General features: G+C 41.9%; 1 protein-coding gene and 1 long non-coding RNA gene across 8 annotated transcripts in view; one reads left to right on the forward strand and one right to left on the reverse strand.

Annotated features, from left to right (window-relative positions):
- NR6A1 (nuclear receptor subfamily 6 group A member 1) overlaps positions 1-26040 on the forward strand; it is a 222293-nt gene that overhangs the window by 186593 nt on the left and 9660 nt on the right. For 4 of the 6 annotated variants that reach the window (XR_007413294.1, XM_049115048.1, XM_049115050.1 and 1 more), the window contains 4 exons: positions 6904-6959; positions 14624-14778; positions 16087-16314; positions 17753-18007. Coding sequence is in view for 5 of the 6 variants with exons in the window: in XM_049115048.1 (XP_048971005.1) it covers positions 6904-6959; positions 14624-14778; positions 16087-16314; positions 17753-18007 (694 nt within the window). In the remaining variant the exon portion in view is untranslated. Of the gene's footprint in view, positions 1-6903; positions 6960-14623; positions 14779-16086; positions 16315-17752; positions 18008-21827; positions 22037-26040 lie in introns of those variants that run through there. The other 2 variants (XM_049115052.1, XM_049115049.1) reach the window with 2 other exon arrangements.
- On the reverse strand, positions 12681-24607 carry LOC125755853 (uncharacterized). Of its 2 annotated transcripts, none has more exons than XR_007413296.1 (3): positions 24546-24607; positions 13072-13190; positions 12681-12972 (listed from the first exon to the last, which is right to left on the reverse strand). It is a non-coding gene; the product is annotated as an uncharacterized LOC125755853 (long non-coding RNA). The 2 variants fall into 2 exon arrangements; XR_007413295.1 differs by having other exon boundaries at positions 13072-13187; positions 24546-24600.

The following is a 26040-nucleotide window of genomic DNA, read 5'->3' on the forward strand; positions in this document are numbered from 1 at the left end:
TGGGGAAAGCAGAGAGGCCACCTAGAAAGTATTTAGAAGAGTCTGAAGAAAGGAGTGAAGAATCTGACAGAGGGGTAGGAAAAGTAATGGCACAGATTGGGAGATGGGGAGAAGCTTACCTGATAGGAGTTGATAACATACTGGATATTGGGCAGCACCAGAAATTGAAGTTGCAGATTTGGATTAATAGTAACAGCCCTACCAGGAAAAAAATAATCAGGCTAAAAAGCAGGGTGGGACAAAATGTTGGCCTTGGCAGTACCATTGTTTGAGGTATCTAAGACACATTCAGTGGTTCACCAAGGAATTTGGATGTGTAGGATTGGAGCTGAAGTGAAAAGTCCTGCCTTCAAATAGAAGTTTGTGGCACTTCTCGCCATCAGGTATTAAAATTTTGTTAGTGTATAGAAATCATCAAAGAGAACTTGGATACAGAAGAGGAGAGGGCCAATGTGAGAAACTCAAGAGTATTCTCATGGAGGGTGGAAAGTAGTACAGTACATAGAGTTCAGTAGAAAGAATGGAGGCAGAGGTTGGTGACAGACTAGCTCTGTGACCTTGGGCAGTTTGCTTTATGTCTCTAATGCTCTATTATCTTACCTTTTAAAAAAAGTATGATAGGGCAGCCCCGGTGGTGCAGTGGTTTGGCGCCACCTGCAGCCCCGAGGTGTGATCCTGGAGAACGGGGATCAAGTCCCATGTCAGGCTCCCTGCATGGAGCCGGCTTCTCCCTCTGCCTGTGTCTCTCTGCCTCTCTCTCTGTGTGTCTCTCATGAATAAATAAATAAAATCTTAAAAAACAAAAAGTATTATAATACTTAACTTTTCAGAGTTGTCTAAAAGATTAAATAGGACAATGTATATATAAAATACTACTCAGCAAGGTACTAGGGTTCATAATAGCAGTGTATAGGCATAGGCGTTAGATTTAGTGAACTGTTCAAATTGATTTTGTCTGGGGCAGCCCAGGTGGCTCAGTGGTTTAGCGCCGCCACCTTCAGCCCAGGGCCTGATCCTGGAGACCCTGGATTGAGTCCCAAGTCAGGCTCCCTGCATGGAGCTTCCTTTTTCCTCTGCCTGTGTCTCTGACTCTCTCTCTGTGACTCTCATGAATAAATGAGTAAAATCTTTAAAAAAAATTATTTTGTCATATTAATAAATGCAGACAACCAGATATACTTTTTTTAAATATTTTTTTTCTTTATTTATTTATGATAATCACAGAGAGAGAGAGAGAGAGAGAGAGAGGCAGAAGCACAGGCAGAGGGAGAAGCAGGCTCCATGCACCGGGAGCCCGACGTGGGATTCGATCACGGGTCTCCAGGATCGCGCCCTGGGCCAAAGGCAGGCACCAAACTGCTGCGCCACCCAGGGATCCCCCAGATATACTTCAACTGGTTTTTTATTATATGTGGGATGAGAAAAATCTCTTGAAAACTTGCCCATTATGAAGAAAAATAAAGTTATAAAAGGACATTTAAATAAATTTAGGTCATTTATAATTTATTTATAATACTAATATTTTTTTATTACTGTGTATATCAGAAACTTATATACTTTCTGTGCATTATCACTGAATATGCACAAATCTGTTATTAAATATTACCCTCTGTTTAGGGGTGCCTGGCTGGCTCAGTTCGTAGAGTGTACAACTCTTGATCTTGGGGTCATGAGTTCAAGCCTCACATAGAGATAAGTATATCTTAATTAGTATAGAGAAAGTATAGAGATAACTTCAAAAAATCTGTCTTTTTTATAAAGATTATTTATTTATTTGACAGAGAGAAAGAGAGTGCACAGGCAGGGGGAGCAGCAGGCAGAGGGAGAGGGAGGAGGAGGGTCCCCGCAGAGCAGGGAGCCTAATGTGGAGCTCCATCCCAGGACCCTGGGATCATGACCTGAACCGAAGGCCGACATTTAACTGACTGACCCACCCAGGCACCCCCCCAAAATAAAATCTTTAAAAAATATATATTACCCTCAGTTTATAGGTGCAGCTTGGGGAGGTAAAATGACTTACCAGTAGATAGATTAGTGGTGATTATGTTGATAATAATTATGAAGTTGTTATTAATTACAGAGAGATTGTACCTAACCACATGGACAACATGCTGCTTCACATGTCTACTGTATGGCATAGCTACTTGCATGTTGGAATGCCCGGTGTTAACTGGATGATAAATCCCTATAGTAGGGCATTTAAAACCTTGCCATCTTTGTCCTCTATGTTTCTAATCTCATCTTCTGTGTAAAACTTACATACTGTACCTCAAACTTGCTTTGCATTATCCTGCCTGTGCTTGGGTTTTCTCAGCCTAGAAATCCTCCCTCTTCCCCACTGTTCCCTCTTATAGAAATCTTTCCTAGCCACCAACACCAAACAGGTAATGCCTTGAAGAGAGAGTCTGTGGCAACCTACCCACTTTCATCTGATTTGGTCTTGGTTTTGTTTTCTCATCTCCCTTTGTTGTCCTTACTGTTTTATCAAAGCCTATTTGTGGGTTGCATCTCACTTACTCAGTTGGAGCATGAGATTCTGGGGCTTCTAACCAAACTCTCCCACTTAAGGGAAGAAGAAGCTTAACCTCCTAACTCCTGTAACCATAGCCAGAAGATGACACTTGGAGTGTGGGGGGTGGGAACTGCCTCTATGTACCTTTATATTCTTTACAGGATGGCTTATTTGCCTTGTGAAGGCTGCCTCTCAGAGAGAAACCCTGCCACCTCCTGGTTGGTGCTGAGAAAGCAGAATTAAAATTACAATTGCCATTGGAATATTTTTGGATTGATGGAACTGTTCATAGGGAACTGTGGTGTTGCTCAACATATAATTTTATGCATTTTTCAAAACCTACAGAAATATACACCGCTAAAGAAGTGAATTTTAGGGACACCTGGGTGGCTCAGCGGTTGAGCATCTGCCTTTGGCCCAAGGCGTGATCCCAGGATGCTGGATCAAGTCCCACATCAGGCTCCTTGTGGGGAGCCTGCTTCTCCCTCTGCCTGTGTCTCTAACTCTCTCTCTCTCTCTCTCTCTCTCTCATGAATAAATAAATAAAATCATTTTTAAAAAGTGAATTTTACTGTATGTAAGTTTGTTTAAAAACAAGTATATTAGGGAAAAGACAGAATGTAGACTGTGATAAATGAATATGATATTACAAATAAATCACATAGCCACACTGAAGGAAATGGGAAGAAAAGAGCTGACCTTGGGAAATAGTGTTTTGACTATATACTGTATACTATAGGGCTGAAGACAAAAAGAACTGTATACAAACAAAGCTCTCTAGTTTGTAAATTTATTTCTCTCAAGGTTATGGGTTGGGAATTCTGACACTATATATATCCCAGGGTTGAACCAACAAATAAATACATTGTTGATAATGGAAGTCAGGTTTCTCACACCAGAGAAAGAAGTTATAAATCAGGAAGGGGGAAGGCTAGACCGAAACTTCTGGTGCTAGATTGGAAGTATCAATATGAACTCATATTTAGAAAAAAAAAAAAAATGGAAAAACCAGATCTTGGTTTCCAAATATCAAAAGGAATCAGGCCTCTTTGGAGAAATGGTTGATTCTAGGATTGGGGCAGGAAAAATACAAGATGAGCCTGGAGCGTCTTGTGGTACCAGAAAGTTAGAATATGCTTTTTTTTTTTTTTTTTTAAAGGAGAGGGCAGGAAGGTAGCATTACCAAAAGATCATAGAAGCCAACCTGAAAGTACTTCTAGTAGCCAAAGTTGGAAAAACTTGAGTAACAATATAACTATTATTAGTTGAAAAAGCAAAGAGTAAAATATCCATGAATTCATACTGATAAAACTAACTAAATAAATAGAGGGTGACAGTTCTTTTTTATAGAATGCTATAAACATGAGGGAAATAGAAAATCACCATTAAAACACAATAGTAACAATTGCTATAGATAGGATCTACTTATGGATGCTAAAGTAAGAGAGCATAGTTTTATTTTTAGTTTTTTAAGATTTTATTTATCTATTTATTCATGAGAGACACAGAGAGAGAGAGGCAGAGACACAGGCAGAGGGAGAAGCAGGCTCCATGCAGGGAGCCTGACATGGGACTCAATCCTGGGTCTCCAGGATCACACCCTGGGCTGCAGGCGGCACTAAACCACTGCGCCACTGGGGCTGCCCTAAAAAAATTTTTTTTAAATCAAAGTTAATTTTCAAAGGGGATTTTTATCACCTTAGTGATAATTAATATTAGTGTATTTTAATGCACATTAGGATAAGTGTGTAATTAAGAGTTTATGCCTACCTAAGATTTTGTTTCTCCAATCATATGTAGACACACTATTGGAAAAACTAGTTGTGGAAAGAAATCTGGCCTTAGTCTAATAGTCTGGACTCCAACCTTGATTATGCTGTTTAGTTTCTATTACCGTAAACAAAATACTTAATTTTTCTGAGCCTTACATTCATCTTTTCGGTAGAAGTGATACTGATACTTCCCCCACATTCTTTTTTGTTTTTTTTTGTTTGTTTGTTTGTTTGTTTTTTACCGGAGATAGTATCCAAAACATAGTACCTATCCATCATATAGGAGTTTCCTTAGTCCAGGTGGGGTTGAGAGACAACATGAGCTTTTAAGTAACAGAACAAAAAATTGGTAAGATGTAAATCTTTTTTTTTTTTTAATTTTTATTTATTTATGATAGTCACACAGAGAGAGAGAGAGAGAGAGAGACAGGCGCAGAGACACAGGCAGAGGGAGAAGCAGGCTCCATGCACCGGGAGCCTGACGTGGGATTCGATCCCGGGTCTCCAGGATCGTGCCCTGGGCCAAAGGCAGGCGCCAAACCGCTGCGCCACCCAGGGATCCTGGTAAGATGTAAATTTTTAAGATTTGTGGTCCTTGGGATCCCTGGGTGGCGCAGCGGTTTGGCGCCTGCCTTTGGCCCAGGGCACGATCCTGGAGACCCGGGATCGAATCCCACGTCAGGCTCCCGGTGCATGGAGCCTGCTTCTCCCTCTGCCTGTGTCTCTGCGCCTGTCTCTCTCTCTCTGTGACTATCATAAATAAATAAAAATTAAAAAAAAAATTTTAAAAGATTTGTGGTCCTTTAAACAGAAAAACATGTTGAGTTCCTTCCTCACCTCCAAGGCAATGAGAGTGAGATATCAAGTAAAATGTATTCACTGTTGGATCTGCTGATGGTAGTTCTTTATTCTGTACCTGTGAGATGAAACAAAGACATGGAGAACTCAGTACTGGAAATAGAAATGTCTGAAGACTGTCATTGACTCTAGAACAGCAGAGAGAGGGAATTTTAAGGATTTTTAGAACTTGAAATTAGGTTGAAAGAAATCTCCAGACAAAAACCAGTATGCATCTGGCTCTGATGATATAAGCTGTGTATATTTCTCACTCCAGATTCACAGCAGTCTTGTAATGCAGATCTGTTGTCTTCATTTCATAGATGCTTCGAAGATGTTAAAGCTCCAGCAAAGCGGGGAATGGAATCTTGATTTTTTTAATTACAATTGTATACGTAGAAAAGAGGCTGGATAGAGGGAAGGATTAGTTACTGAATACCTACTTTATGTACCAGGCCCTATGCTTGGTGCTTTAGCTATGTTATTTTATATGTAATCCTCACCATACCCCATAAGATAGGTTCCAGAGTAGCCCCTTTTATTGTTCGGTAAACTGAAGTTCAGAGAGGTGAAGAAACTTGTCTGTAGTTAAACACCAGGCAAAAACTGGTTTTAGACCCAAGCTTGTCTAATTCTGAAATGTATAATCTTCTAAGAATACCAATAATGGTGTTTACTTTAGGAAGATGAACTTCCTGTCAGCCTTTCACCTACCACAGGAACTGAGTGTTATGCTTGGAACTCTCAACCCTGCCCCAAGGACTTTCTAGATTCTTCATGTTTTAATTTTTTGAAAGCAAATATATATTTATATATAGCAAAGCTTACTCTCACATGAAGCTGTTAGCTTATTACCTTCTGTTGTTAACATTGCCTCCTCCAAGCCAGCCTCCACAGTGGCCATCACAAAGATTTTTTGAAAATGCCAACCTGACCACATCTCCCCCTGAATTCCATCTTATCCTCAGCTTCCTCTGCTGAAGTCCATATGCTTACCTTGCCATTAACAGCTGTGATCTGGTCCCAGTTGGTCTCTCCAACCTCCAACTTCATCTCTTGTTTCTCTCTCTCTCTCTCTCTCTCTCTCTCTCTCAGACACACACACACACACGTGTGCGCGCGTGCACGCACCCTGCATGGGTGCATCCCATGCAAGTGGAGGGGGCTGAAGAGGGAGAGAGAATCCCAAGCAGACTCCACACCCAGTACAGAGCGCTACACAGGGCTCAATCTCACAACCCTGAGATCATGACAGGAGCCAAAACCAAGAGTTGGATGCTTAACCCGACTGTGCCACCCAAGTACCCCTCTAATGACTGCTTTTATAGGAAGAAACCAATCAGATCAAAATTTTGATTAATTTAAAAAAACTATCTGTTCTCCTCATCCTATAAATTAGACTCAAACTTAGCCAGGAAATAAAAAATACTTTCTTTCTATTCCTCTCTTTGGATTTACTGGAGCCTTCAGGTACATCATTCTGGTGAGATATTTGTAATTGTGCAGAGGACTATTAATGCTATGACCTTTGCTGAGCATATTAAATGTATGCAGCGTGTGCAGTGTGTGCCCATTGCCTTGGAAGCCCAAAAGTCTCTGCTGCCTATGAGGTAGCCTAGAATAATGCAAAGAGAAAGAGTACATACTTTGGGTCCAGAAAGACCTATGTTTTAATCTTGATTTCACCAATTATTAACTTGTGCTTTTGGCCAAATAAGTTCTCTTTTTGTGCCTAGACTTCTGTCGGTATGCTTTTGACTGTTGACTTATGTTTCCTTCCAGCAATCAGAGAAGATGGCATGCCTGGAGGCCGGAATAAGAGCATTGGGCCTGTCCAGGTGAGTTCTAGGCCTCAGTCTTTGTGATCTATCCTGGAAGCTCAGAGCTTCAGATGTCCCTGTAGCTGTTTACCTTGAACCTCTCATCTCCTGATGGGGAAAGCCATCTTGCTTTCATTCCTGCAAAACTGCTCTTAGAACCTGGTTCTGAAGGTGCTTTGAAAATCTTAAATCTGTAACATAATGATTAAAGCTCTTGTAATTCCCTCAGTCCTTCCCAGGGATTTCACAGGAAGTAAACTCAATTCTGGCTCTAAAACATCCAGAGGATTTTTCCTGTCACTCACTTAAGGTTGTTTTGTTTTGTTTTTCACTTAAAGTTATTGATAACTTAGCCTGGCATAAAACAGCAAAGACTACTTTGCAGTTCAGTATCTCTAAAGATAAATCAGCAGAAAGTTCATTGCCTTACTTGTAGAGTAGGAAAGATAATGCCCATTCAGTCTCACAAATATTTAAGTATTTACTTTGTGCACATCCTTTGTACTGTGAACTCAGTCTAGTGGGAGAGTCAGATGTGTAAACAGACATCAGAGTACAGTGAGTGGTAACAGAGGATGCCCAAGGAGTACAGAAAAGAGGGACTTCTTTTCAGTTTGAATTGGAGCTGTGGTTGGGGACTGAAGACATTCAGGGAAGCCTTCCTAGAGAAGGTAAAGTTTGGGGATACCTGGGTGGCTCAGTGGTAGAACATCTGCCTTTGGCTCAGGGTGTGATCCTGAGGTCCAGGATTAAGTCCCACATCAGGCTCCTTGCAGGCTCCTGCTTCTCCCTCTGCCTATGTCTCTGCCTCTCTCTGCCTATGTCTCTGCCTCTCTCTCTCTCTCTCTCTCTCTGTGTGTGTGTGTGTGTGTCTCTCATGAATAAATAAGTAAAATCTTTTTTAAAAAAGAGAGAGAGAAAGAGAGAACATAAAGTTTGAACTAAGTCTTGAAGGAAAAAGAGGAATTAGCTATGTTGGGAAGGGGTGGGGAGTGTATCTTTTATTACTACTAGACAGAACAGACTGTAAAAGACCACAAGATGAATCTTTAAGGAATCACGGAGAGTTTATGCAGTCAGGCTGGAGCACTGGGCTCAAGTAGTGGAATGGCAGGAACTAAGGCAGTCCTTGAGTTTGGAATCTATTCTCTAAAGAATGGCCTTCAACTATCTTTGATTATAGTTTCTTAGGTAAAGGCTTTGTAGGGCTAGCCTACACCAACTTGTTCTTACTTGCCAGAAGAAGAAACTTCATGAAGGTAGGAAATTGAATCTATTTATGATCCAACCAGTGAATCCCTCGCACACTAGTGAGCAAGCCCATGCCTCAAGGATTATTGGTGTGGACCAAGAGGCAACTACTAAAAGCTTTTAATAGAGAGAGAGACACATGGTCAGATTTGCATTTTTAAATGATTATTCTAGGGATCCCTGGGTGGCTCAGAGGTTTAGCGCCTGCCTTTAGCCCAGGGCATGATCCTGGAGACCCAGGTCCCACATCAGGTTCCCTGCATGGAGCCTGCTTCTCCCTCCTCCTGTGTCTCTGCCCCTCTCTCTCTCTCTAGGTCTATCATAAACAAATAAATCTTTTTATAAATAAATAAATAAATAGATAGATAGATCATTCTAGAGGGACCTGGGTGGTTCAGTTGGTTGAGTGACTGACTCTTGATTTCGGCTCAGGTCATGATCTCGCGGACATGGGATCAAGCCCCATATCAGGCTCCTTACTCAGCAGAGAGTCTGCTGAAGATTCCGTCTCTTTCTCTCCTGCTGCCCCTCTCTCTCTCCATGCATGTTCTCTCTTTCTAAAATAAATAACTTTTAAAAATTTAAAAGTTATAATTTAAAAAGATCATTCTAGAAATAAAAATGGTGTTTGAGGAACTGGGTAAGGGTCAGTGAAACTGGGAGCAGAGAAAAAGCAGTTCAAAAGGTTTTATAGAAGTCTAACCAAGAGATATCGATAGTGGTTTTCAGTAGGGCACTGATAGTGCAAATTGAAGGGAAAAGAATAGATTCAAGAGATACTTAATAGGTAAAATTGATAAGATTTATCCAGGTGAATGTGAAGGAATGAGAGAAAGACAGGAATTCATAGTTGTTTTGAGACATATGTTGATGAAATATGGGGCATTTTCTATCACATGAACTTAATATGTGCACTCAAGTGGGCTGTGGGTGTGTGCTGTAATCATTCTTTTTTTAAAATCAAACTTTTTTCATGTTATTCAAATCATATCTATTTCTTGAAAATTTATTTTGATATATATCCATACGTGTTCTTTTGTGTGTGTACAGTAAAAAACATATTAACATGAAATTTATCTCCTTAACAAATTAAGTGTACAGTACAATATTATTTACTATGTGCACATTTTTGTACAGCAGATCTTTAGAACCTTTTCATTCTATGACTGAAACTCTATACCCATTGAGCAGCAACTCATTTCCTCCTCTCCGTAGTCTCTGGCAGCCACCATTCTACTTTCCCTTTCCAAGAGTTTGACTACTTCTGATACCTCATATAAGTGAAATCATGCAGTATTTGTTCTTCTGAGACTTTCTTATTGCACTTAGCATAATATCCTCAAGGTTTATCAACATTGTGGCATATGCTAGGATTTCTAAAGCTGAATAATACTCTATTTTATGTATATACTATCTTTTGTTTATCCATTCATCCATCAATGGATATTTTAAGTCGTCTCCATCTCTCGGTCATTGTGAATAATACTGCAATGAATGTGGGAGGGCAGATACCTCTTTGAGATCCTGATTTCAGTTCTTTTGGATACTCAAAAGAGAAATTACTGGGTCATATGGTAGTTTTATTTTTAATATTTTGAAAAACTGTTTTCCATAGTGGTCACACCGTTTTACACTCCCACCCAGCAGTGCATAAGGGTTCCAAGTTTTTGCATCTTCCTTAGTACTTCCTATTTTCTGTTTTTTTCTGATAACAACATTCTGAATAGTTGTGAGGTGATAACTCATTATGGTTTGGATTTGTGTTTTTCTGATGATTAGTGATGTTGAGCATCTTTTCATTATGGCCATGCTGTTCATATGTCTTCAGGCAAGATATTTTTTTTGTATGTCTATTCAAATCTTTTGCCCATTTTTAAATCAGATTATTTGGGGTTTTTTGCTGTTGAGTTATAGAAATTCCCTTTAACTCTTGGATATTAACCTTTATCAGATAAATAAATGGTTTGCAAATATTTTCTCTCATTCTCTAAGTTCATGTTGACTTTCCTTTGCCTTGCAGCTTTTTAGTTTGGTGTAATTCCATTTGTCTGTTTTTGCTTTTATTGCGTATACTTTGGATATCATATTCAAGAAATCATTGCCAAGGCCAATGTCAAAAAGCTTTTTCTCTATGTTTTCATTTAGGACTTTTATTGTTTCAGGTCTTACATTTAAGTCTTAATCCATTTTGAGTTGATTTTTGTATGAACTGTAAGATCGGAATCGAATTTCATTCTTTTGCATATGAATATCTAATTTTTCCAGTACTACTTGTTTAAGAGATCGTTGTTGTTAAAGATCTTTTGACTATATTTATGTGGGTTTATTTTGGGCTGTTATTTTCCATTGGTCTGTAGGCCTGTCCTCATGCCAGTACCATACTGTTTTGATTACTGTACCTTTTTTTTTTTTTTAAGATTTTATTTATTTATTTATTAATGAGAGACAGAGAGGCCAAGACATAGGTAGGCTCCCCGCGAGGAGCCCAATGTGGCACTTGATCCCAGAAGCCCGGGATCATGACCTGAGCTAAAGGCAGATGCTCAACCACTGCACCACTCAGGCGCCCCTGATTATTATAGCTTTTAATTTGTTTTGAAACCAGTAAGTGGGGATCCCTGGGTGGCGCAGCGGTTTAGCGCCTGCCTTTGGCTCAGGGCGCGATCCTGGAGACCCGGGATCGAGTCCCACATCGGGCTCCCTGCATGGAGCCTGCTTCTCCCTCTGCCTGTGTCTCTGCCCCTCTCTCTCTCTCTCTCTCTCTCTCTCTCTGTGGCTATCATGAATAAATAAATTAAAAAAAAAAAGAAAAGAAACCAGTAAGTTTAAGGCCTCTAGCTTTGTTGTTCTTTATCAGGATTGTTTTGGTGATTTGGAGTTCTTTGAGTTTCAATATTGAATTTTGGGTTTTTTTTTTCTATTTCTGCAAAAAATTGGAATTTTGATAGGGATTACACTGAATCAGTAGATCACCTTGGATAGTATGGCTATTTTAACAATAATTGTCTTTTAATCTGAGGACAGAGGATATCTTTCCATTTATTTATATCTTTAATTTCTTTCAGCAGTGTCTAAGTCTTTCATCCCTCTAGTTACATTTATTCCTAATATTTTATTCTTTTTGATACTATTGTAACTGAGATTGTTTTCTTAATTTCTTTTCCAGATTCATTGTTAGTATATAAAAATGCAAGTGTTTTTTTTCCTGAAACTTTGCTGAATTCTTTTATTGTAAGAGTTTTTTTTGATTTTCTACTTATAAGATCATGTCATGTATGAACCAAGGTAATTTTACATTTTTTTCTGATTTAGATGCTTTTTTTTTTTTTTAAAGATTTTATTTATTTATGATAGTCACAGAGAGAGAGAGAGGGGCAGAGACACAGGCAGAGGGAGAAGCAGGCTCCATGCACCGGGAGCCTGACGTGGGATTCGATCCCGGGTCTCCAGGATCGCGCCCTGGGCCAAAGGCAGGCGCCAAACCGCTGCGCCACCCAGGGATCCCTAGATGCTTTTTATTCCTTTACATTTCTAATTGCAATGGTTAAGACTTCCAGTACTATGTTAAATAGAAATGGTGAGAGTGGACATTTTTGCCTTGATCTTGATCTTAGAGAAAAAGCTTGTAGTTTTTCATCATTGAGTATGATGTTAGCTATGGGCTTTTCATTTATGGCCTTTATTTGTAGTCACTTATATTTAGATGCAGTAGAGAGTTTATCTATTGGGAAGAATTCTACAGCATTTCTTCAATGAAAAACCTTCCTCAGTATTACTCAGTGTCTTTTGAGTACCCTTCTCCCACCAGAGCAGGGATCTTCAATAGCTTACATTTCTAGACTCTATGTTCTCTCTAGGATGGAGAGAGCTGATGCTCAGAGAAATCTATTTCATCTGTCATTGCATTTGACTTTTTGATACTGGACATATAATTTTTACTTTTGTCTCTTACTTTTTTAGGTAGTGTGTTAGGAAGAGAGAGAGAGGAGAGCTGTGATCTCCCAAGTTCTTAACTGTGTTCAATTATAATTAAATATAGGGACACCTGGGTGGCTCAGTGGTTTAGTGCCTGCCTTTGCCCCAGGGCGTGATCCTGGAGTCCTGGGATTGAGTCCTGCATCAGGCTCCCTACATGGAGCCTGCTTCTCCCTTTGCCTGTGTCTCTGCCTCTCTCTCTCTCTCTCTGTCTATCATGAATAAATAAATAAAAATCTTTAAAAATATATATAATTAAAAATAAGGGATAGAATTTCCATTCATTGAGCAACTGTTGTATACCTGTACTTCATAACTTTATCTTAAATTAACCTCTCAAGTCTGATTCAGTTCTGCACCCTAAGAGTGAGCCCAAGCTATGAAAAAGGTGGTATTATCTTCATTTTACAGATGAGAGAACTAAGGCTCAGAAAACTTGAGTGACTTGCCCAACAGTAAGCAGCCAGTTAGGAAATGACAGATAAAATCTAAACCTAGATACAAGCCCTCCTGATATGTTCCATACCTTTAATGCATCAGTGATTGCCCAGTGTCCTGTGGAACCCATAGGGAGATATAGATGCATCCCAACTTTGGCTCCCAGCTGGAATAATCTGATTTACCCAGGACTAGTTCTCTTCACTCAGCCCAAGCACTTCCATGCCCTCTAGGCTGTGGTCTTGCTCTCTCACTACCATCACTGAGGCTGCTTCAGTCAGGGACTCTGTAGATATCTTGTAGTTCGATAGCATCTTTTGTCTTCATATCTCTTATAAAATCAGAGACTTCAGTGTTCTAAAAATCCCTAAGAGAAAAGATTTGTTTGTACATGTTATTGAATAAAGAAAGACTACCCCTCTAATTCAGTATGCAATCTAAGTTTTTTTAAGACCAGTCACTCAACTTGTGTACCAGTTAGATGTTTCTTGTTTTCCCTTCCAAGTCCTGTGTGCTGTCTGGCTTCCAGTTCTCAATGCCTCCTGTATTTATGATCAGAGAAGCTCAAGGTTTCCTCACAGGCTGCTGGAACAAAGAGTTATACAAGTTTGAGTCAGACTTGAGAGAACATGTTCTCCCAGGTGTTTCTTTTCTTTCTTTTTTTTTTTTTTTAAGATTTTATTTATTCATGAGAGACACAGAGAGAGAGAGGCAGAGACAGAAGCAGGCTTCATGCAGGGAACCAGACATGGGACTCGATCCTGGGTCTTTAGGATCACACCCTGGGCCAAAGGCGGCGCTAAACCACTGAGCCACCGGGGCTGCCCTCCTCCCAGGGTTTCTTATAGGAATAAGAAATAAAATTTTATCTGGTCCTTTCTCCTTCCTGTTCATTCTCATTCTTTGCTGCGTTTAGCCAGTTAGGCTTCAACTCTGAGTAAAACTTTATAGAAGACGTGTTTATTCACTTCCTATATGGTATGATAGATGGAGCCATGGACTAAATACTTGGATACTTTGGCTTCTTCCTCAAACTCCTCCCTAGACATGATCTTGGGTAAGTCAGTTCACTTGGCTGAGCTAGAATTTCTTCTTTTTTTTTCAGTAGACTTGGGATGTCTTTCTTACTAAGAAAATCCATGTGAAGTTTCATGGATAGTACTTAATAAGTGAACATTTATTTATCCAACATGCATTCTTTTGAGTACTTTTTCTAGGTTCTGTCATAGCGTTAGGTCTGACAGAGGGCATTTTTATGATATGTTACTATAAGTGCTATAAAAATAACAATGATGGTGAAGATATCATTGTCAACCTTCCCTAATTGTTGCTCTGTTAGGCCCTTTTCTAACCTGTGTAAATGTATTGACTGATTTAATCCTCACAACAATCCCATGAGACGTATATTATTATTTTTCTCCACCATGCAGGCATTTTTGGTTCAAATTTTGAATTTTAGTTCAAATAGTTAAATGACTTGCCTAAGATTGTACAACTAGAAAGTATCAGAACCTGTGTTAGAACAAAGGTGGTCTGACTCTAGAATTCATCCTTTTAACCACTATGCTATTCTGCCTATCTCAGAATACACAGAATTATAAGTGGATAGAAAAAGGATCTAAAATTTTGTCTAGGTAGTGATAGGATTCACAAAGCAGGTGACATTTGAATTGGGTCTTAAAAGGCAAGTAGGAGTTTATTATTGAGTGATGTTTCAGGGGTAAGAAAGAATAGACTCCAGCACAAAGTGTTGAAGAACGTGGAGGCTTTGTGGCTTGAGAGGAGGGTAAATGGACAAGAGGAAGGCCATAGTGAGCTATGGTGCTGGTAAGCAAGCAACTAAGCTGTCCTAAGATTAGTGAGAGACCCTGGAATATGGAGGTGGAAGGGAGAGCATCTGGGTGTCTTTCTAGAGAGTTCTGGGAATCCTTGTAAGGTTTAAATAAATTCTTAGTCCTAAAGAAGGAACAGAAGATATCTGAGCACTCAATCTAACATATATTAATTCATTGTCAAAGATATCAGAGGAAGAGATCGAAAGGATCATGTCTGGGCAGGAATTTGAGGAAGAGGCCAATCACTGGAGCAACCATGGTGACAGCGACCACAGTTCCCCTGGGAACAGGGCTTCAGAGAGCAACCAGCCCTCACCAGGCTCCACACTGTCCTCCAGGTGAGCTTTAAGGCAAACCCAGTATCCTTTAGGAATCACCCAAAGAGTAGACCCACAGGGAACCTCTGGGCTGGGTATTCCTGCCAGTTTGTCTCAGCCATTATATTCTTGCTGCCTCAGTCTTTTGGGGGAAGGGCCAGGATGACACAAAGCAGCATTTCTCAGCCTGCTTTTTGCTAAAGACCTTGAAAATATCAGCAGTCTCTTCTGCAGGCTAAGAAAGTGCTATAGCTGCTGTCTATACCCATACGTTCTTTACCTAACAAAATGCCATTTTAAATGTAGCCCTTTCCTCACATCACTGAAATAAACCACACTGACAACATTAAGTCCTAATTTTTCTGTCTCCGCAAGAGTGAAGACTTTGTAAATTTTAAGAAACTGAAAATTTTTAAGCTAATTAAATTTGCTGCTATCATGGAATACCAATTTGGAGACTCTTGGTTTAAGAATGTTATCTTAAGTTAGTCATTAGGTGTGAAATGTAGCCACCAACTACCAGGGAAAATTTCTTTTTTGCAGAAATCTTTCTTATAGGACAGTAATTGATAAACTTTTTCTGTAAAGGTCAGATAATATTTTAGGCTTTGCAGGCTACACAGTCTGGGTCTCAACTACTCAGCCCTACCATTATAGTGCAACAGCAGCCAGAGACTAAATGAATGAACGTGGCTGTGTTCCATTAAAACTTCATTTACCAAACAGGCCATAGGCTATAGTTTGCCAACCCCTATTATAGGAATTGCATCTAGATAAAGCCAGATGACTTTTGTTTTAGGTGACAGAGTGGTTAGATTTCTCCAGGAAAGGGAAGAAGATAAGAATCTTCCTTTCTCTTATTATAACTTTTATCATTTGATTATTCCTTTTTTGTTCCTTCCTTTAAACGTTTAGGGAGTTCTTGCCACATGTGAGATTCCTTGCTAAGTACTGGATTTCTTTTGTGGCCTGACAAGGCCCTTAGCCTGTCTATGCCTTAGTTTTCCTAGCAGTAAAAATTATATATACCTCCACCTTTGTGGATCAGAGTCTGAGTATCCATTAAAATCTCTTCAGTTGTGGCACCTATACAAAGAATTTATTCAACCACTCTTTATTCAGTACCTATTTTGCCAGGTCCTGAGTGTCCAATGATCAGTTTCACATACATATACCTGCACAGAGTCCCTCTCTAGTAGGGAGACGTGCATGTAACCATTCATTATGTCCCTGATGAAGACAGACTGCATGGCCAAAGAACACCTTAGCTACCTTGAGCCGGCAGTAGACCTGACATGGTTCTGCTTGACATGAGACTCTTCTCTTCAGTAGGTCTGTGGAACTAAATGGATTCATGGCATTCAGAGAGCAGTACATGGGGATGTCCATGCCTCCACACTATCAATACATACCGCACCTTTTTAGCTATTCTACCCACTCACCGCTCCTGCCCCCACAAGCTCGAAGCCTGGATCCTCAGTCATACAGTCTGATTCACCAGCTGGTATCAGCCGAGGACCTGGAGCCATTGGGCACACCCATGTTGATTGAAGATGGGTGAGTGCCCCGTTTAACCCTTGTAACTCCAAAATGATTCCTATCCCATACCCACCTTCCTCCCTAGCCTCTAATACCCTAGGCTTTGGAATGAGTCAGGGGGATAATGAGTAATGACTCAAGCATCAGAGGACAAACCTGTATTTATCTTTGAAGTCAGTGGTCACTTATTCATCTCTTGAGCATCTTTGTTCAGAGTTGGGGCTGTTTATCAATCCTTATGGAATTGGGATTAAAGGACTTTTGTTTCTGCTTGAGCCTGGGTAAACCAAGCCCTGAGCCAGAGGTGGGCTTTAATTCTGGGAATGATTATACATCAAGTCTAGGCTCATTAACAAGGCATTCAAGGCACTAACTGGTTGTGGACTGTCTGCATCCCTAGCCAGTGTACCCCTTGGTAGCCTGATGCCCTGTGCTCTGTGTGCAAACCTGAGTGGGTGTCACTCCTCTGTCCGCTCAGCCCACCACTTTCTGCACCTATTACTCCTTAGGGCTGAGGCATAGGTTATTTGTTATCAAGCTTAGACCCCTCAGATGTATCTGGAGATTTCTCAAGCTAGTCTCCAGTAGCAGAAGAGGTAATTCAAAAATATACTTACAAGAAGACCATACAAAATCTTTATAAACCTGGGTATGGGGGTATGGGTACGAGTCATGCCAAGGGGCCTTGAGAGAAGAAAAAACTGAGATCCTATTTCATCCAGCCCAGAGATGATAAATGCCCTGCTCCTTCCATTCAGCAGTAGCTCACCAGGGCTGAACAACGTTAGTTCCTAAACCACCAGGGGGTGCAATGAGAGCAGGAAAAGCTGAGCATGTTCCTTTTAGCCATCTGGCCTCAGGCTCATTTCTGTGCCAGTCCCTGATTTGGGTGGGCACCAGATTCCCTGAAACAGAGCTTTCATTGCCAAAACTAGTGCAGGAATGATAAAATTTTCTCTAACACATGGAACATTAGTAGGCACCAACATTAAAAGTCATACTCCCAGGATGCCTGGGTGGCTCAGAGGTTGAACGTATGCCTTCGGCTCAGGGCGTGATCCCGGAGTTCCAGGATCAGGTCCTATATTGGGCTCTCCGCAGGAAGCCTGCTTCTCCCTCAGTCACTGTGTTTCTCATGAATGAATGAATGAATGAAATCTTTTTTTAAAAAAAGTCATACTCCCTAATAATTGTACAAGTTTCCAAACTTCTTTTCCTTTCTTAAATCTCTTTATTCAAGAGATTACCACACCTGTCTCTCCAGCCTTGAGCTTGCTGCTGGCCCCAGTCCTGCCCTTTTATCATTATATTCAGTTGAATGGAGTTCGAGACCCATAGTCAAGGGCAAGGAACCTACTGCCAGAGACCTTTTTTTACTCTTGGGAGTACCCTCCCTTTGTGCCCCCATCCTTACCTGTGGCCACTAGAAGTGATTTTCCATTGTTCCTACCCCCAGGTATGCTGTGACTCAAGCAGAGCTATTTGCCCTGCTTTGCCGCCTGGCCGATGAGCTGCTCTTTAGGCAGATTGCCTGGATCAAGAAACTGCCTTTCTTCTGTGAGCTCTCAATCAAGGATTACACGTGCCTCCTGAGCTCTACCTGGCAGGAATTAATCCTGCTGTCTTCCCTCACCGTTTATAGCAAACAAATCTTTGGGGAGCTGGCTGATGTCACTGCCAAGTACTCACCCTCTGATGAAGAACTACACAGGTAAGGGTTGTTGGCTGGGGAGAAAGTCCCGAGCAACCAAACCATTGTCATCCCTGCAAGGTAGGGATAGAGTATCCCCACTGTCACTCCAAAAGATAGGAATTAAAGCCACACACAGGGCTGGCTTTGAATCCTCTGCCACTAACTTTGTTACCATGGTCAAGTCTCATCACTATTTTCTGAATTTATAAAATGGGAAAATACCAATAACTCCCCAACAAGGGAGTTGTGAAAAACAAATTGTGTGGCAAACCTTAACAGAGTGGTACATTATTATTATTATTATTATTATTATTATTATTATTATTATTTTAGCTTTTATTTATTCATGAAAGAGAGACAGAAAGGCAGAGGGAAAAGCAGGTTCCATGCAGGGAGCCTGATGTGGGACTCGATCCCGAGACTCCAGGATCACACCCTGGGCTGAAGGCAGGTGCTAAACCACTGAGCCACCCAGGGATCCCAATTATTATTATTTTTAAATCACATCTGGATTACTGAGGTAGGAGAATATATCTGGGAAAAACAAAAACTTAAACTCTAAACTTCATCTATAAAGTGAGGGGCTCTGAGTTACTGTTTACAACTCAAGAACAAGATCTAGAAGTCACTGTGGTACCTACTATATGCTAGGCACTGGGCTTGGTATTTTATATTCCTGTCTTATTCTTTTCTCACAGTCTTTAGCATTATAGATGTTGTTATGCCTATTTTATGGATAAGAAAACTGAAGTTCAAAGAGAACTGCCCTTTAATATTTTGGGATTGAACCCAGAGTATGAATTTGAACCTATGCCTGCCTGATGTCAAAGCTTTGGCTTTTTGACTGCATCTGAGATGCAGTGAGATGGTAACGGCATGGTGCTAAGAGACCAAGCCATTCTCTTCAATGTTTTCTGGCATAACTTCTCACCCTACCTGGCCAGAATTCTAATCTCCCTGTCTAGCATAGATCTTTTACTCACTTTGAATATGTGGTGACACTCCAAAATTAGGACAAATGATCTGTTGATACAACTTCTCTGGCTTATTAATTTATCATGTGAAAAATAAAGCTTAAATCACATTTAACTAGACATTTCAGTAATTCACCTTATGGGACAGTTTTGAAAAATGGAAGTCATGGGATTCCAAAATACCAAAAAAGAGAGGACGAAAGATACCCCCATCAATGAAAACTGGAGAAGATGGGGTACTAGCCCCCATACTTCTCTACACAGGACCAAAGTGCCTCCCTTCCGTCACCCAGTTGCCATAAAGACAGGCTGACATTTAGGCGGAGAGTAAGTAAAGCTCCAAGACCCTTAGGGGCCCTTTGCACAGCTGAGGGAGGAAAGAGTCTGGGTGCTGACACTCTCTCCTGGTTTTCTAATATTTCCTTTTCAGTCATGCTTACTGGCTTCAGGGTAATCTGTAAATGACAGAGTTTTGAACTTAGCTGACACTTTATCCTATAAACAGAGCTATCTGATTTTGTGGGTGACCTAACTCCCTGTTTGGAGCCTCTAATTCATTGTTTCCATCAAATTCCTATCTCTTGCTCCTTAACTCAGGGCCAACTGACTATTTGAATTGCAGTCAGCAGGCTTTAATATTGTCAGGATTTGCAGAGCTGGACCAGTGAGTCTGGCCTCCTTATTCACCTGGAATCCACCAGTGTAGCCTAGGGGTGTCTATAAAAAGTCAGCTTGTGGGCTCTAGTTCTTTTAGAATGATGGGTTTTTCCCAGGCCCTCTGCAGGTAGTCAAAAGTCATTGGTCATGCAGGGCCCTTTGTGGCTTTGAACTTCATGAAGCCCCCTATCCCACTGTACCCAGTCCCTTGAGCCCCAAGAACAAGACAGGGGCCAGAAAGTTAGTGAGGGAATGTTTATTTCTAGGAAGGCTCCTTAATGAGGAGAATATAGAGCTGTACTGTCCAATATACAACTGCTAGCCTGAGGTGACTTTCTAAATTTAAATTAATTAAAATTAAATAAAATTAAAAATTCAGTCCTCATTTGCACTAGCCACATTCCATATGCTCACTTGCCACATGTGGTTAGTGGGTACTGTATTGGACAATGCAGATACAGAATATTTCTGTCACCTCAGAAAGTTCTGTTGAACAATGCTGATTCTAGAACATACTTTGTGCAAGAAGCATATGGAATTGTTCCATTGAAAAAAATGAGTTGAATTTCAACATGTTAGTTCTGATTCTTTGCCCTGTACTTAGGACCCAGTTGTGTGTGTCAGAGGGAGGGATGTTGGGATTATAGATGATGCAAACATGGTTTCTGACTCTGAGGTGAAGAACCCTTATTTTTGGCTTAGGGGGTTGGGAAACAAATAGAAACATAACAATCTATAATCCAGGGGGATACTGGTAGAGATTGGGGGACACATGAGGGACTATGCAAGCATAGCTGAGATTTAAGTACCTCTACTTGGATAATCAAGTAATGATTGCCAGAGGATAAGACATTTGAGCTGCATCTTGAAGTGGGTTTTCTAGGTAGATTTTAGAGAAGCGGGGCGGGGAGGCGGTGGATGGACAGGAGATAAAAGTCCTAGAAGCTAGAAATCCTGGATGGTTGGTTTGTGCAGGGAACCAAAGCAATTCTGTGGTTTTAGGGTATAGATAGAACATATCTGAGAGACAGAAATGAGAGAAATGACTGAAAAAAAAGTATAAAAAGGCAGATCGTGAAGGTGTTCAAATGCCAATCTAGGGGCGTCTGGGTGGCCAGTCAGTTAAATGTCCGACTCTTGATTTCCACTCAGGTCGTGGTCTCAGGGTCCTGGGATCAAGTTCCACATTGGGCCCCCCATTTAGTAGGGAGTCTGCTTGTCTCCCTCTCCCTCTGCCCCCTGCTCACATGCCCATACGCTCTCTCTCTAAAGTAAATAAATCTTTTAAAAAAAAAGATTCATGGGGCATCTGGGTGGCTCAGTGGTTGAGCATCTGTCTTCAGCTCAGGTTGTGATCCCAGGGTCCTGGGATCAAGTCCTGCATCAGGCTCCCCACAGGGAGCCTGCCTCTCCCTCTGCCTATGTTTCTGCCTCTCTCCCTCATGAATAAATAAATTATTTTTAAAAAAAGATTCATTAAATGCTGAGCTAAAGAATTTGGATTATATTATGTAAATACTGTTAAGTCATAATATGTTTTTATGTGGAGTAATGACATGGTCAGGTATCATTTTTAGAAAAATTCCTGTTGGCTATAAAGCTCAAGATGGATTGGCATGGACAATGCTAGAGGATGGTGACTGGGTAGGAAGTTTTCCATCACCCAGGTGAAAGAAAATAAGGCCTGGCCAAGCCAGCAGTGACCACGGGAATAGAGAGGGCAGCACAGAGTTAAGAGATAGCAAAGAGGTATAGTCAGTGGGACTTGAGTGAGTGGAAAAGTTGGGGATACTGCCAGGCAGGTGAGTGCCAGTTTTCTTAGCCATGATAATGGAGCCTGAGAAGAGCAGGCTAAGTGACGAGCCACTCTTAGTTTGGTTTGGAGCCTGAGATGCATGTGGAGCTGCCAAGAGGTCACAGGAAAAGGAAGTATGAGAAGCTCTGGAATCAGGTACATCAGAGTAAAGCATTCCTTACTCTGCTAGAAACCCGGGGTGCAGAGTCTGTAATTGGCCATAGCTCTTTTCTACCTTGCCTGCTCCTGCATTACTCCCACTCCCCCAAAATGCCTTTACTTTTTCACAACTCTTGAGTGCAAGTGAGTTCCTGCTGTCATGAAAAGGCTTTTTCCCTGATGATACATGACCACCTCCTTTTCTCTTCTCAAATATTGAATCAAATTTATGGTACCCATTTTCCTTAATCAGGCTGTTATCAGACAGTGAGCTGGGCGAATTTGATTTAAAGCAGATTGTAGCACCAGCCAGTGACTGCTCCTGGCCCTAATCAAGACTCCTTCACTCTGAAGAGAAGATGCCTTGCACTGGATGGGCTTTAATGGGCACTTCTATCTCACAAGCACTAGCTCCATTTCTGCCAGATCTCTGAAAAGTCGCCTCCCAGCTTCTCTGCTCACACCCTAGCTGTAAGATTCAAGAAACAATCTTTTCTTTTTGTTGTGATAACAGGAACGATGATGACAATGCAATTAATAATGATAGTAGCTAACAATTAGGAACTGTTTATTGTGTCAAATTCCATCTTAAGTGCTTTACAAACATTATTTGTTTAGTCCTCACCCCCCCCCCCCCCCAAGCAACTACACTAATGTTATCCTTGCTCCACAGATGAGGAGCATGAGGTTCAGAGAGGTAAAAACAACTCAGGGCTACAAACCTAGGAAGAGATAAAGTTGAGATTATTACCTAGATCTGTTATACTCCAGAGCACAGAATCTGTAATACCATTATCCTCTACTAAATTATTTAGCCTTCTAGAAAGTTCACCTTTCTGAATGTGTCCTGGAGTTGCAGTCTTACTTTCAATCTTGAGTGTTTAGGTGGGTGCTGAGATGACAATTCCTTTGAGCTAATGACTGCTCCTAGGGGTAGGTACACTTAGCTGAATGAAAAAGAGACAACTGGGCCTCTCAGCCCCCTTAATGGGACATAACTTACATAGTGTCAGCTTCAATTGCTAACTGAATGGTCCAGTGGTTTGGGGGATCCTCGCAGGAATGTTTTCTTTGTCCCAGCATGCTTGTGTAATGGGAACCTCGAAGAAGAATGGATGTGTTTGTCCAACTTTCTGGCTTTAAATGCTGATAATTTGTAGACAGGGAATACAGGGGCGTTAGAACTGTGGAGTGGGCAGATGTGGAGGAGGCACGGCTACAGGAGAAAGCAGGCCCATGGAACAGAGAACAATTTGTTTATCAAGGGGTGGGATGCGGGGTGTGGAGGAAAGCTTTGCAGTCGGGCTGTGGAGACTGAGTGGGGGCTACCGGGCTGACTGCCAGCCCCCCACCACTGCCAGGGGTCCGTGATGGTTGCCTATCCTAGGAAATGTGGAAAAAAGGGTACATGCTGTCCCCAAGAGAAAGGGCAGATTTGGGACATATGCTCACGCCAGGCACTTGGGAGCTCCTTTGTGTCCCTCACGTCACAACTCAGCTAGCAGTTAAGTTCACACTGCTGGCTGGGGGTCTGGCTGATAACCACACACCTGCAGGTTCTGCAGTGCCAGAGGGAGCACTTGGGGCAAGCGGTTGCTGATTAAGGGAGAGAACATTATCTTTGTTTGCTACACTGCTCGGCCACAGACAGATGCTGGCATTGCCGCTCTGCTTGTGTCCTCCTTTTTGATGCCCTACCACATTTCATCCCCACACCACCCCTCCAGATATTAGAGGGAATTCGCAGTAAAGACCTTTTTCCTGTCTAGAACAGAAGTAGTCAACAGAGTACTGTGATGAGGCATGATCTTCACTCCCAGGCCCGCTGCCTCCTGCATATCTCAGCAGCTTGGAGGCACTGGAGCAAACCCTACGCCCAGCTGAGTTGGGCTCTGGGCTGAGTTGCTGTGGGAACACAGAGCTCCTGACGTTCCCTGTAGTGGCATGAGGTAGCCTTTCCCAGCTACCAGTTAAGAGGACAGGAAGTGGATAGTCTAGTGCTAAGAAAGTAAGAGGCTTGGAATTAGAAAACTTGGGTTCAAACTTTGGCCCCACCCCACCAGCGCTTACTTACTGTATGACTTTGAGGTAGGTAAGATGTTGTTCTTTTGCTCTCCATCCCTAGCTAGCAGGTGATATACTTATCTCACAGGTTGTCAGGAAGGTAAAATGTTAGAATATGCAGTAGGGGCACATAAATAACCTCTCTGAGCTCTGTTTCCACATGTGAACAAAGAGGGTTATAATACCAATTTTGTAGATTTATTGGTAGTATCCAGTGAAATAATGTGTGTGGAGTATTTAACAAAGTACCTGGCAAGTAGCAAATATACAACAAAGGGTAGAATGGTAGATAAAGTTAGTATAGTAGTTATTCAGTATAAATTTTTCTATCAGCGAGTTTGGGAAAGTATTAATAAAGTTGTAAAAGCCATTGGGCCAGCCACAGAGAGAAATGGAGTCAGCCGTCATTGTTCACATCACCGGATAGAGGAGAGAAGCCCCAGGTCTTTTTTTTTTTTTTTTTTAATTTTTATTTATTTATGATAGTCACAGAGAGAGAGAGAGAGGCAGAGACACAGGCAGAGGGAGAAGCAGGCTCCATGCACCGGGAGCCCGATGTGGGATTCGATCCCGGGTCTCCAGGATCGCGCCCTGGGCCAAAGGCAGGCGCCAAACCACTGCGCCACCCAGGGATCCCAAGCCCCAGGTCTTGACTGGACCTTGAGGCAAAGGGGTCAGGCTCTAGATTGTGGGTGGCTGTTCCTGTAGCTCCCCCTGGTGCTTGAGAAGTGCAGATGCCTCTGGCCCCAACCAGGCCTGGCACCTCCTCCCCCCCACCCCACACCCACCCCAGGAAAAAATGTGCTGCTTGCCCAGGAGGCCAAGCCTTACACAGCCTTCAGAGTCCACATAAAAGGCAGTAGAATGCAGGCAGCAGTAGTATATCCCTAGGTGTTCAGGACCTTACCCAGATAGGGACTTCTTGCCAAGCATAGGGCTGTAGTACTCAGATCTGAACTTGTCACCAGGGGGATCCCTAGGTGGCGCAGCGGTTTGGCGCCAGCCTTCGGCCTAGGGCGCTATCCTGGAGACCCGGGATCGAATCCCACATCGGGCTCCCAGTGCATGGAGCCTGCTTCTCCCTCTGCCTGTGTCTCTGCCTCTCTCTCTCTCTCTCTCTGTGAATATCATAAATAAATAAAAAAAATTAAAAAAAAAAAAAATGAACTTGTCACCAGGAAGCAGTCCCCGGAGCTGAGCATGTTCTCTGCATGAGAGTTGCATCTAAGGCCCACCTGGAATTCTCCTTAGTCCACTCCTAGAACACAGAGACTGATCCTGATCCCAGCTATTTTTGTAAGAGGTATTCCCCACTATGACCCAGAGTATTAGCATTAGTCCCCTAACCTGGGATTCCTTTTTATAAAACTTGATCTTTCCCCAAGGAGCTTACTTCTAACCCAAAGAAAGGAACATGGTCTGCATTGAGTCCTATATCTGCTCTTGTATGATGCTGCCTTAGATATTGGAAAAACCAATGGCTTGGGAAGTTAGCCCAGGTTCCAAGTTCTAGCTCTGCCACCAACTAGCTTGTGGACAGTCCCCTCTGCCCTTTGAACTTCAGCCTCCCATCTATACAGTGGTAATGATAATCTCACAAAGCCCATATTGCTGAGAAAGTTAAATAAGAAAGTGCACATAGAGTGCCCAGCACAGACTGGCATGTCATGGAGGCTTCCCTTCCTCCCTAGCTAAAGTCAGAGATACCAATAAAATTTTTCATTGTGCCTAATCTCAGCCCTGCTGGAAATAGTGAGCCTAAAAAATAAATCATCAGCTTTTTCTTCATCGTGGCAGAGGCTCATATAGTCACCATGGCAGCTGCCATTGGTACTGGAGTCTATTGCTCAACAATAGCAGCATCTTAATAATGTCATATCTTTCCACATTTACATTTCAGACCACTTTTGGCCCTTGTTATCCCAAGCAGGCATTATTATTTTACAAAAGAGGACCTCAAAGCTTAGAGGGGTCAACTGATTGTCCCAAGGTCTTACAGCTTTTGTATGTTGGAGCTGGATTTGAACCTAGATTTGATTGACCCCACCTGACCTTGAGAACAGTAGCTTGTATGACCTGCCTTGGCCTCTAGACAAACCATGGGTCTACCTGTCCTTTACAAATGATTCTGGATTTGGGGCAGCCCGGGTGGCTCAGTGGTTTAGCTCCACCTTCAGCCCAGGGCCTGATCCTGGAGACCTGGGAACGAGTCCCACGTCGGGCTCCCTGCGTGGAGCCTGCTTCTCCCTCTGCCTGTGTCTCTACCTCTCTCTCTCTCTCTCTCTCATAAATAAATCTTAAAAAAAAAAAAAAAAGATTCTGGATTCGATTTCCCCCAGGCTCAGGCCCTTTTCTATCTTAGATGCCTTGGGGAGCTGTAAGGGACCTTCCTTGATCTCCAC

This window comes from Canis lupus, chromosome 9, assembly GCF_003254725.2.
Source record: "Canis lupus dingo isolate Sandy chromosome 9, ASM325472v2, whole genome shotgun sequence".
Classification (NCBI taxonomy): domain Eukaryota; kingdom Metazoa; phylum Chordata; class Mammalia; order Carnivora; family Canidae; genus Canis; species Canis lupus.